Source organism: Phaenicophaeus curvirostris, chromosome 1, assembly GCF_032191515.1.
Source record: "Phaenicophaeus curvirostris isolate KB17595 chromosome 1, BPBGC_Pcur_1.0, whole genome shotgun sequence".
Lineage (NCBI taxonomy): Eukaryota > Metazoa > Chordata > Aves > Cuculiformes > Cuculidae > Phaenicophaeus > Phaenicophaeus curvirostris.
The window spans coordinates 49,831,136-49,843,927 of record NC_091392.1 but is presented as its reverse complement, the minus strand read 5'-3'; the positions used below and the strand labels follow the sequence as shown (position 1 = coordinate 49,843,927).

Genomic DNA, 12,792 nt, shown 5'->3' with positions numbered 1-12,792 from the left:
TGGGACGACAGGGGACGGGTATAAACTGTGGAGGGGCAGATTTAGGCTAGACGTGAGGAAGAATTTCTTCACCATGAGAGCGGTGAGGCACTGGCACAAGTTGCCCAGGGAAGCTGTGGCTGCCCCATCCCTGGAGGTGTTCGAGGCCAGCCCGGGTGGGGCTTTGAGCAGCCTGGTCTGGTGGGAGGTGTCCCTGCCCGTGCCAGGGGGGTTGGAACTGGGTGATCTTTACGGCCCCTTCCAATCCAAGCTATTCTACGAGAGGCTGAGGAGGAACGGCATTAAACTGGAGAGGGTTGGAGTTCCAGGAGCCACTAGGCAGCGCCGGGGGGCGGGGAGGCGCCGGCACGGGCTCCCCCGGGCGGAAGGGGCGGCGCCGCGGGCCGTGATGGCGGCGGCGGCGGCGGCGGAGGCGGCGTTGCTGGCTGGCGCGGCGCGGCGCGCGCTGGGGCCGCGGGGCGGGCGCGCGCTGCGGGCGCGGCGCGGGGGCGGCGCGGCGGGGGTGACGCGGGACGGGCGCGCGCTGCTGGAGGCGCTCGGGGCGGGGCCGCCCGCGCGCAGGTACCGGGGGAGGAGGGGGGGGGGCGGGGAGTGGGGGCGGCTCCCAGCCCTGTTGCGGGTGATTGGCGGAGCGCGCTCCCCCCGCGCTGCTAAACGCCGTGTGCGGGTCTGCCCCCTCCCTACAAGAAGGGCGTTGGGGTTCGGGAGCGTGTCCAGGGAAGGACAACGAAGCTGGTGAAGGGGCTGGAGAACAAGCCTTACGAGAAGCATCTGGGGGAACCGGGGTTGTTCAGCCTGGAGAAGAGGAGGCTGAGGGGAGGCCTTCTCTACAACCACCTGCATAGAGGTTGTAGTGGGGTGGGTGTTGGTCTCTTCTCCCGAGTGGCAGGATAAGAGAGAATGGCCTCAGGTTGTGCCAGGGGAGCTTCATGCTGGACGTTGGGAAAAACTGCTTCCCTGAGAGGGTTATCAGGCTGCCCAGGGAGGTGGTATTTAAAGAACAGGTAGATGAAGTGCTTAGAGTTATGATTTAGTTAGTAGCGGACAGGTACAGTTGGGTTTGATGATCTCACAGGTCTTTTTTAACCTAGCAGTTCTCTGGTTCTGTGTTGCCCGCGCCTGAAAAAGGATACTTGCTTTCTAAAATTCCCAAACTACTAGTCTTAGAGAGTTTACTTGCCGGCATTTTCGCTATAATAATCCAAACTATTCTATGATTCTAACCACCCGTGTGCCCACAGGTTGGTGGCAGCCCGTGCCTGCAGCCACCGTGCCACGACGGGGGATGGTGCCAAGACGTTTGTGGTGCTGCTGGACGCCGTGCTGGCAGGGCTGCGGGCAGCAGGGAACGGCAACATGCGGCGGGCGCTGCAGGTGTTTGAGGCGCAGGTGCTGGAGCACGCAGTGGCGCGGGGGCTGCGTGGCCATGTGACAGTGGTGCAGTGGACACGTGCCCTGGAGGCGCTGCTGGAGCCCTACTTCTGCGGGCGGGTGGGTCCCGGCGAGCAGCGGCAGCTGGCGCGGCTCTGCGGGGAGCTCTGCCGATGCTGCGCCCCAGACCTCACCAGCCACGGCCCCAGTGCACTACGCCTGCTCGGCCACCACTTTGCACAGTTGTACTTCGTTGTGGCCGGGCTCCCCATGTCGTGCTCTAGAGTCCTGCCTGGGATCATGCTCCGCAGGGATTTTGCCGCTTACTGCCCTGCTCGCGGGGACCTGCGCACCCTGCTCGTCACCCAGCCCCTCCGGGCCACCCTCGCAGGCCCTGGCATTGAGTTCGTGGTTGGCTCTGAAGTGCAGTATGGGGCCTCGCTGTGCTGGGTCTCCAGGAGGACAGAAGCTGTGATGAAACACTTGCAGAGCAATGACATTAAGCTGTTACTGTCAAGCGTCAAGCAGGAGGAAGATGTTATCTACTATGCAAAGCTGTATGGTATGTCAGTGGTAGAGTGCTTATCAGAAGAAGAAGTGGCCCTCATCTGTGAAATCACAGGAGTCTCACCTTACACGCCTTCTGGTGATAACTTACATGGGGAAATCACTGAAACTGCAGTGGCAACGTTTTGCCAGCCATTGCTGCTTGGCTCAAAGAGATACGTTCATGTGGGCTTCACCAGCATGTGTGGCTTTCAACCCCATTGCGTAATTCTTTGTGGGCCCGTCGATGCTGTTAATGAGCAGCACGCTGCTGCTTTACAAGGGGCATTTACAATGCTGCAGCAGCTCTTTAAAAGTGTTGATCTGAGGGAGGAATGCAAAGCAGAAGGTGAAAGCCAGAATGAAGCCACAGATGTTTGCAGCTGGTGTTCTTCACCTGTTCTGAAGCAACTCGTAACAAAAAATATTTCTTGTAACAGTAATCACGTTTCTGAAGGACAACTGAAAACACACAGGGATGAAACAGAGGCACATATTGTACACCCTGACTTGCAGGGGAGTGATAATTCAGCATGTGTGAAAACAGATTTGCAGATACCTTCAAATCTCATCGTGCACTTGAAAGAACTCAGTGTTGCCACTGAAGGAGATGGTGCTTCAAGAGACACGCAGAAACCGGATGCAAAATGTGAGCATCCGGGTGACGTGCATGAGAGCTGTAGAAGTGATTTACTTGTGGGCAATCAAAGGAATTACAGCACTGCTGTATCAGCAGCACATAACGCTGATACAGTCACTGTGTGTGAACGCCTAGATGTTGGCAAAGATCTAGGGAAACCAAGCTGCAATATAGTTCCACTTAAACATGGTGAGAGTTGTTCCAGCTGCCTCATAGAAGCAGGATCAGTTTTGCCAGTGGGTGGTTACTTTGAAATCCTGTTACATTATTATATTCAGTACTATGCAAAGCAGTTTCAGCAGTCCGAGGTAACTGTTGTATCTAATGTGGTTGCTGATGCTTTGCTAAGTATTCCCAAGTCCTTATACGGGACAACAGAACGAAACGGCTTTACTAAATTCTATCTCAAAGTTGTAAATGCACTCAAAAAAAATCAGCCACTGCCTGTGAATGAGGAAGGCTTAGAATCAGTGTATTGCAAATACCAGTTAGTCATTTCAGTTCTTCGCTGTGTTACAGAGCTTCTCTCCATAGATTTAATAATTGGAGTTAAGAGGCCACTGCAAAAAGTTGAGGATGATGACTCAGAGGATGACTTCTGAAATCATTAATAAAGAATGGTTTTGATTTTGTGTTGTCTTGTGTCCTCTTGTCAAATGGTCACATTTCAAAATTAGGTGCTAAATACTAAGAGATCTCTCTCTAGATCCAGAGACCTCATGTGCTTCTGTCCTCTTGGAAGAAAAGGAAAGAAAAGCCTGGCCAGCTGAGATTTGTGGAAAACTGGGTTGTGAACAGCACAAGCTTGAATTTTCAAACATGAGAAAGTGTGTCTGGCACTGCAGAAGATGCAATGCCTTTTCCATCCACATGCAGAGTATCCTGTGTATGTTCTCATCAAAGGTGAGCTTTGCCTCTTTTGGAGATTTGAGCATTTATGCAAGTTAGATGTGATCAGCTTTCATGGCATGTTAAAAGTCGCCAGTATGACATGAGCCACTGAACTTGCAAGTTATAAGCAAGGGGTTCGTTTAGCCTTCATAATAGACTGGATTGAATGTTACTTTAAGTAATTTTGTATGAGTGCTGGTTTTGAATGTAATAGGAAGGCTATAGCTGTCGTTAGCACTGAACACAGTGCTGGGGTACATCAGCCACTGCTGTAGATCCCAGTGAAGACATTTCTCATCTGATAAGAGATGCAGCATTTTTGTCCTCCGTTCAGTTCAGTCAAACTAGTAGAATTAAGAATAATTTCCTATTGTGACTGCCTGGCATTTGCCCTGGCAAATTAGTTTATGAGGCTTTATTTAGTACAGCTGTTAATTTTAACCATCCTGGGCTGGGCTGTGATGCTACTATACAAGGCTGTGTAATCGTGGGAAAAGTTTATGCAGGCAATAACGTAGATTTGTATGAAAAGGACTGAGACAATGTTTCAGTTCAAACTTCAATAATTTTGTGTTTTATTCTGGTTTATTTTGTTTGCTTTTTATTCCCCCCAGGATTTGCTTTACACTCAGTATTACTCAGATGTCACTAACATTCCTTATCTGGTGTGTCTTAAAAACCTCTGGTTTGGAGGAGGCAGTTTTGAGTAACTGAGCAGCTGCAGCTGGTAACAGTATCGCACTGGTTCTCTATGTGCCTTTGCCAGGATTGCATAATACTTAGTAAAACTGGATTTTTGTTTTTTTAATCTGCCATTAAATAAAATTTAGTGAGGATATTTAAAATCATAGACACAAATAATTTTTATCCACTATGCCCAACATGATTACAACTGGAAATCAGTTTTTTTCCCTGTGCTGTGGCTTTCCCTTTTTCAGTTTCTTTTGAAGAGTCTCTCTACTTAAGTTGTTTCAGGTGTTTTGGCAGCCATGCTTTGTTTGACCACAAATTTCTGCTGAAAGTTTAGATACTCTCTTGATAATATATAAAAAAAAAAGAAAAAGAGTGGGTTTTTTTTCCTCACTCTTACAGACATCTGAATATGGTAAACAGAAACTGAGCATTCGTGGGAGTGATTACTTTAATGAAGTACTAGGGACAATAATTTTTTCTCTTCGTAGAATCACTTCTGGTGGTTGTGGAGCATGGGAGAGACTCGAACACAGAGGAGAGGAAAGAAAATCACATTCCTGCTGTTTCAACATGCTTTTGGTAGCTAATTAATGTTACAGTCCAGTATGAGCAAAGACGAATCTCTGTTGTGGAAGAGCGGGTGTTTTGGAGCTGCATGCCCTGCTTCTCTGGATGGCCCTGAGTCTGCTTGGGAGTTAACACCAGCCCTGGTGCTTCAGCAGGCACTTGGGTTCTCTATTTTAACTTTGTAATGAGCTGCTGTGACAGTCTTGCTCTTGCACAAGTTTCTGCATACGCTCATCAAACTGCTGACCAGCTTGCTGGCCAGAGATTAATGATTTCCTTCACGGTTCTCTTTTAACAACTGTGGCATGGAGTGTGTGAAGCCTGGCAGCAGTGGGGGTTGTCTGCAGAAGCTGCTTTTGCCTTCTGAAGCTAGGTATTCTCTAAATACAGGTAAAATAAAGAGAATACTGTACCATTTTACATTATTTTATACCATTTGCACATCTACACGCTTTCAGATTTACTGCAGTTCCTTGGAAAATGGTAAAACAAAAATATTTTGTTCTGTGAATGGCCTTGCAGCTGTTGGATTTAAATTATGCCATTCTTATCACTGAGAAGAACAACAAAATCTGGAAGTTTTATGACATACGAAACATTTACTTTGGTTTGCTGGAGATACAGAGGAGAATTGATAAATGACAATTCTATAAATTCTTTCTCTGATCTGTTTCTGTTGAAACCTTTCCATTCTGCAGCCTCCTTGAATCAGGTGCCATATTTCATTGACTTTTGTGTCCTTTTATATTTTGTGAGTGATAATTTTCCCTTTTGAACTACTGATTCCCCGAACTACTGATTCTTTGTGAAAAGCTGAGAACATGGCACGCATTTCCCTTGAAGAAGAATGTCTGTCCTGTGTCCTGGACTGGCAGGATGGTGCTTGCTCAGGATGTGACTGTTTCGTTTCTAATCCTGGAGTTTAAGTGCCCTATATGATACATGCACTGGCCCAGGGGAAAGAAGAAGGCATAACATAGCCTTTCAGGAGAAGATCAGATTTAGTTCTGGATTCAGTACTTTCTTGTCTCTAGAAATCTTCTCCAGTAATTAGCCTGGAAGCGTAATCATGACCTAATCTTAGAAAATATTTTGGGATTGCTGCTGTCACGTCTACTCTTTAAGAGAAGAAGTGTTTACAGTCCTGAGGAGTGGTGCAGTCTGTGTTCTGGGCTGTAGCCTGATTGCTGTCAGTGCCATTTTTCCTCTGCTGGTGTTTCTGACCTGCTTCAGCAGCTGCCCCCTGACTGCAGAGGCTGTGGTCACCTAGCTGCCCAGCTCAGGCTGTTGCTGCTCGCTTTAGATAGGCAATTTCTTGTGACATCTTGCTGTTGTCCCAAATTCTAAAGCTATCTGTAAATGCAGCTGGCTTTTTGACAGGTGGCATGGAGACTATTGTAAGGGTGATCTCTTGACATGGTAGCAGAGACAAAGGAGTTACCTGGGGCAGCTTGGAAGAATGTGTTTGTGCTGTTAAAACCATGGGAAGCAGTATGTTTGGGCATGCACTACGGTGAAAAGCCTATGAGTCTTTCTTCTTGCACTGTTTCCCAGAGATTATTTTTATTTCGTGCTATTACCCTATAATTTATGGATTTCTAAATATGGATGGGCCTCCACACAAAGTGAAAGTCAGGAGCATGTGAGCAGGTGTGGGTACTCAGGTCCAAACTCAAAATACAATATAAAGTACATGTGGTAGTAGCCTAAAACTGAAAGATTTATTTCAGAAAAATCTTGATGTTTAACTCTCCTTCTTGCAGCCCCTAACAAACCTATATTCTACCTTCTACCTCACACAAAAGTCACCAGAGTATCTGAAAGGCACTCACTCCAGCCACAAGGAGTGTAGGTGTATTTTAAGCAAGGTAATTCCATTTGTCAGGTAGAAGATTCCCATATACAAGCAAGTTGTTTGTTTGATTGTTTTAAAATTTAAAAAGAAAAATGGGTTTTAAGGTCCATTTATAGTGATGCATAGAGAGACCAGTTTGAAACTGAGCCCTGGATAGACCTCTTGAGAATGGGAATTATGTATTTACATGATAGGGACACACCATTTTTATTTGTTGATTTGGATGGGGGTCAAGTCTCAACAAGCTCTTACATTTGCTGGAACTGCACTGAGACAGTGTCTGGTCCCCAGCCCTCCTCCAGCTGACTTTCCCCATTGCCTAACCCCGGCAGCTCACTGCTCAGCAATTTGCTTGGGCTGTGCTGTTGGTCTCTGGCTACACCAGCTTCCCGTTTGCCAAATGGGTATTGTTTAACTTGTTTAGTTATGCAAACTAAATGTGGCCTTATATTTTCATCCATTCTTAGTTGATTACTGACCTTTGGCCTTTTTGGCAGCTCTACGGAGAGTATAGCTAATAGGAACTAGTCACAACAAAGAGTATCACAAATCACACAGAACTTAATCACATTTACAAGAGAATCAGAGACTCATGGAATGGTTTGGGTTGGAAGGAACCATAAAGATCATCCAGTTCCAACCTCTCTGCCATGGGCAGGGGCACCTTCCATTAAATCAGGTTGCTCAAAGACCCATCCAACCTGGCCTTGAACACCTCCAGGGATGGGGCATCCACAGCTTCTCTGGGCAACCTGTGCCAGTGCCTCACTGCCCTCACAGTAATCTTTTTTTCCTAATATCTAATCTCAATCTTCCCTCTTTCAGGTGAAAATCATTATCCCTGCACTTCCTGATAAAGAGCCCCTTCCCGGCTTTCTGTAGGCCCCCTTTAAGTACTGGAAGGCTCCTATAAAGTCTCCCCGGAACCTTCTCTTTTCTAGGCTGAATAAACTCAAGTCTTTCAGCCTGTCCTCGTATGAGAGGTGCTCCAGCCTTCTGATCATATTTGTGGACCTCCTCTGGACTTGCTGTAACACGTCCATTTCCCTCCCGTGCTCAGGACTCCAGAACTGAACACAATACTCCAGGTGATGTCTCACAAGAATGGAGCGGATGGGAGAATCACCTCTCTCAACCTGCTGGTCACACTTCTTTTGATGCAGCCCAGGTTTTGGTTGGCTATCTGGGTTGTGAGCACACATTGCTGGCTCACACTGAGCTTCTCATCCACCAGCACACCCAAGTCCTTCTCTTCAGGGCTGCTGTCGATTTATTCTTTACCCAATCTGCATTTGTGCTTGGGATTGCCCCAACCCAGGTACAGGATCTTGTGCTTGGGCTTGTTGAACTTCATGAGGTTTGCACAGGCCCACCTCTCAAGACTGCCAAGGTCCCTCTGGATGGCATCCCTTCCCTCCATCATGCCAATCACCACACACAGCATGGTGTTGTTGGCAAACTTACTGAGGGTGCCCTCAATGCATGTTTCCGACAAAGATGTCACACACCACCACTCCCCGTACTGACCCCTGTGGGACACTACTCATCACCAGTCTTCACTTGGACATTTTGCTGTTGACCCACTGAGTGATCCATCTGTCAAATCCATGTCTCTCCAATTCAAAGACAAGTATGCTGTACGGGACAGTGTTGAATTCTTTGCACAAGTCCAGGTGGATGATGTCAGTTACTCTTTCCTTATCTACCAAAACTGTAGCCCCATCATAGAGGGCCACCAAATTTTTCAGGTATGATTTGCCCTTAATGAAGCGTATTGGCTGTCATGAATCACTTCCTTATCTTCCATGTGCCTCAGCAGACTATCTACTCCATGATCTTGCCAGGCACAGAGGTGAGTCTGACTAGCCTATGGTTCCCCAGGTCTTCTTTTTTTCCCTTTTTAAATATGGCTGTTATATTTTCCCTTTTCCAGTCACTGGGATCTTCACCACACTGCCATAACTTCGCAAATATGATGGATAGAGGCATGGCTACTTCATTTGCCAGTTCCCTCAGGACTTGTGTGTGCATCTTATGAGGTCCCATGGGCTTGTGCACCTTGATATTTCTTTGATGGTTTCACATCTGATCTTCTCCCACAATGGGTAGCTCCCCATTCTTCTATTCTTTGCCTTTGCCTTCTGCAACTTGAGCAGCGTGGCTTGAGCCCTTGCCAGTGAGGACAGAGGCAAAAAAAATCATTGTAATACCTCAGCCTTCTCCATTTCCTGCCTAATCAGGTGTCCTGTTTCCTTCCAGAAGGGAGGAAGTAGGGTAATGCAATATTTTGTTTAGGAGCACAACTCTGGTAATTTTATATTGTTTCTGCTATTATCTTAATAACAGTCATCTTCCAGAGTCCACAGGTGGGTGATTAATCATACCATGTGAGAAGATTAAGGAAGATTAAATTCTTCACTTGCATATATCTCCTGGATTTCACTAGAATTACATTCATCTGAGCCTGTACTTAATTTGCTTTTTGTTATGTAACAAATCTGCTATTAGCAGTAGAAACTTCCATTTTTTACTACTAAATTTATTTCTATGCTGGTTTAGGCTAATCTGTCCCCTTGTGTCTCTTTTGGCAAGGTTCTTCTAAATCCCGTGTGAAGAGAGAAACTATTTCAATGTTCATTTGCAAAAATCTCTTTGGTTTAATTATCTTGAAATCTAAGAAACTTTTTTGTTGTCACCAATAAGACCAAAGATTAAATGGTTGCTTTATTTACTCTGCTCTTTTTCATGTTATTACTACTAAGACTGAACAAATCAAGAGAGTAATGTCTGAATTTATAAACAATAGCTTTGGAAATGCATTGGCTGTAATTAACACGATTATCATTTTGCAGTAGTGTTTTGGGTAAGGCATCATTTCTTAATAAAACTAGAAAGAAATGTTTGGGTTTAAGATTACACAAATTACTTCCCTCTGAGGATATTAGACTGATAATTGCTTCCAGGAATAAGGATTTTAATTTTACCACCCCAAACCTGAAAATAACAATAGCAAAAAATGCTATTGACATAATATATAGTGGCTCCATCTTTAGTATATGACCCAGTAGAAGACTAGACTTTGGAAGTGATGCTTACTCCTGTGACAGAACAAGCAGTTTATTCCCCTTAAAAGAGTCCTGGCAAAAAGAATACAAAATAGCTTTCCATGGGAAAACCATTCCTGATGGTTTAGCAGACAGTTTATTTTTCATTAAATCACTGACAGATAAAAGAACTGTTAGGCTGAGGCTTTGATTCAGTGTGGGATTACGGGTACATCAGTAATATTGCTTCCTGTGTGGCTGCCTCCTAAGCCACCTACAGCAGAGCTCACTATATAATATAATATTTCCATTTAAGGTATTTTTAAAAAGGTATTGTTTTACTGAATAGAATCTGTAACCTGTTCTTATTTTGAGATTCCCAGTAAAGCAATCCAGCACGGCGATCTTTCTCTTAATAATAATCATGACCTACTTTCAGTGAGTGTCTTCATTTTCCAGGCAAAGCATCTGATTAAATATTACCTTAAAATGTGAATGCAGAGAGTGAACACATGGCAAGGATTTCTCTGTGTATGTGGGGAAAAAGCAGCTCTAGATGAAAGTTACATCCATTGAGATCTTAATATTAGACTTGATACGTGTCGGATATGTATGAAAATTATATTTAGGCTTTTGGAGCAATGGACGTCATTGTAGAAACTGCCGGATTATATTCATAGGCAAACAAACTGCATGGGTTCCATTTCCTAAGACCAGGAATACTTTGAGGCTCTTGACTACCAATGTAGTACTTAAAAAAAAATCCAAAATAATTACATAGTGTTGAAAAAAATTTAATCTTAATCAACATTGACTATATTGGACATGTTTATGCATGAGTGTTTTTTAAGGTACTGGTCTTAGCAGCATGATCCCGAGGACCAGTGTCCTGCTGCAGGGCTGCTTCTCCCATTTCTGTCAGAACCAGGGGTAGCTGTGCCCTTCTGCTCAAGCAGTCATCTGTTGCCTTCCTTTTCAGCTTTCGTAGAATGCGTAGCTTCAAGCAATTTGTTGTTTCAGTGTGACCAGTGCGTTTTTAATTCCTAGAGAAAATAAAGGGCAGTTTATTTTATTTTTTCATAGAGTCACTAAGTTGGAAAGGACCCACTGGATCATCAAATCCAACCATTCCCATCAACCATTAAGCCATGCCCCTCAGCACTTCATCCACCCGTCTTTTAAACACCTCCAGGGAAAGTGACTCAACCACCTCCCAACGCAGCCTGTTCCAGTGCCCAATGACCCTTTCTGTGAAGAATTTTTTCCTAATGTCCAGCCTAAATCTCCCCTGGCGGAGCTTGAGGCCATTCCCTCTTGTCCTGTCCCCCGTCACTTGGGAGAAGAGGCCAGCACCCTCCTCTCTACAACGTCCTTTCAGGGAGTTGTAGAGAGCAATGAGGTCTCCCCTCAGCCTCCTCTTCTCCAGGCTAAACAACCCCAGCTCTCTCAGCTGCTCGTTCACACCTCCATGCCCACCTGGTTCACACCTCCACCCCCACCACTAACAGCCCTACCTACATAGGATGCCTCCACTCCAGAGCGCACTCACGTTGTCCACACCTCCACCCACCCAGTTATCACTCCACTCATCTCATGAACACCTCCATCCTCACCCCCACCCAGGCCATTACCACCGCTCTCACATCATCAAACCTATGGTTACAGACTAGGCTTGCGGTTAGGCTTAGGTTTAGGCTTAAGTTTAGGGGCCATTAGGGTTCGAGTTAGGATTAGGCGCCATTAGGGTTAGTGTTAGATTTAGGGTTTAGCTTTTTATTTAGGGCTAGGGTTTAGGGTACAAGGAATGTACAAATTTACTGTAGAAGACGGGACTACTGCCTGCTGACTTCCCTGCAAAATGTTCGCCTAGCAGTTCAATTTTTTCCAGAAAACAAATTAGAAAAGGTACTTTGTTTTGCCTTTATTTTGTGTGATTGATCTTTTATTTGAGATTCTTTGAAATCCCTTTGCTTCACTGCTGGGATGACACTTCTCTATTTTTTACTTCACTCTGAAAACTGGAAGGAGATGTGAACCAGGGAGTAAAGCCCGTCTGAACCCAAATCCTCTATTTCCTGTTCTAGGTCTCCAAAATCATGCTGCTGGGCCACCTCCTCAACGGTTTCACTCTAGTGACACACACACAATGAAAAAAAACCCAAAAGCTCTTCAGTCACATATGAGAGGATTCCTCTTGTGTCAAACTGCGATGCAATACAGTTCAGCTTACCATGGTGTTCATGGATGATTTTGGCCAGCTCAATAAATCTTGCAAGCTGTGATGTAGGTAAGTGAAGGGGGTTTGTGGCATTTCCAAAAAAGCTGATGCTTATAGTAGAACAAGTATCAGAAATCCAAACTTGTAGTACTTTCCTTGTAATCTAAGGCATTATTATCACCATGCAAAATTTTCCAGTGAGATGCTTTTTAAGCATTGCTTATTCTTAGCGAGTATTATCAAGCATCATTTTGGTTTAGAACTCCTCTGTTTCAAACGTTTGCCACCATAATCTTAAGTGTTGCAGAAGATACATCTCTTGGATCTATGAAGAGGATCCAATCTGTAGTCAAGCAGGAAGCAGGACATTTTGTCCTCCTGTATCACTGGGTCACTGCTTCTACTCTGCTTGACTGCAGAGCTCATGAGACAGCGTAATGCAGTGATAACTCCATGGGGCTGTGGGTGGAGAAAAAGGAGAGACAAGAATAAGAGAAGGCAGGAGATAAAAGAAGGAGAGGGGGAAAAATGAAGGCTGAAAGATGAATATAGCATAGAAAAGGGCTGTCATGTAGTGGGAAGAAAGCAGAGTCTCAGATGCATGTATGGGAAAAAGCAGCCCCAGCTTCCACATGTCCCTTCCTGGAGGTGCAATAAAGGGAAGGCATTAAGTTCTGTTCTCCCCTTGGAAGAGTGGCAAAAGATGGTTGCCAAATGGAAAGAAAAATCCATGGAACTGATTTTCTGCTGCGCTAGGATAGGAGAATAGCTACCTCTGAAAGCATTAGGAGCTGTGGAGACAGCCTGTCTGTGTTTTCGAAGGCAGCCTGAGCTGTAAACTTGCGGCAGCCTGAGATAACGATTAACATTTCTGTCCTTAAAGCTAAGGGAGTCTGGGGGTGGGTGCAGAAATTACTGGGTGTGGATGACATTTACTTCAATAGCACATCTTGCCCTCCTTGGCCTG

General features: G+C 45.4%; 1 protein-coding gene across 1 annotated transcript; it reads left to right on the top strand.

The window, feature by feature from the left end:
- The first annotated feature begins 388 nt into the window (after nucleotides 1-388).
- Nucleotides 389-3,187, top strand: BBS10 (Bardet-Biedl syndrome 10). The gene is made up of 2 exons (XM_069862396.1): nucleotides 389-561; nucleotides 1,242-3,187. The coding sequence occupies exons 1-2, from the start codon at nucleotides 389-391 to the stop codon at nucleotides 3,157-3,159; spliced, it is 2,091 nt and encodes a 696-aa protein (XP_069718497.1). The 3' UTR covers nucleotides 3,160-3,187.
- The last annotated feature ends 9,605 nt before the right edge of the window (nucleotides 3,188-12,792 follow it).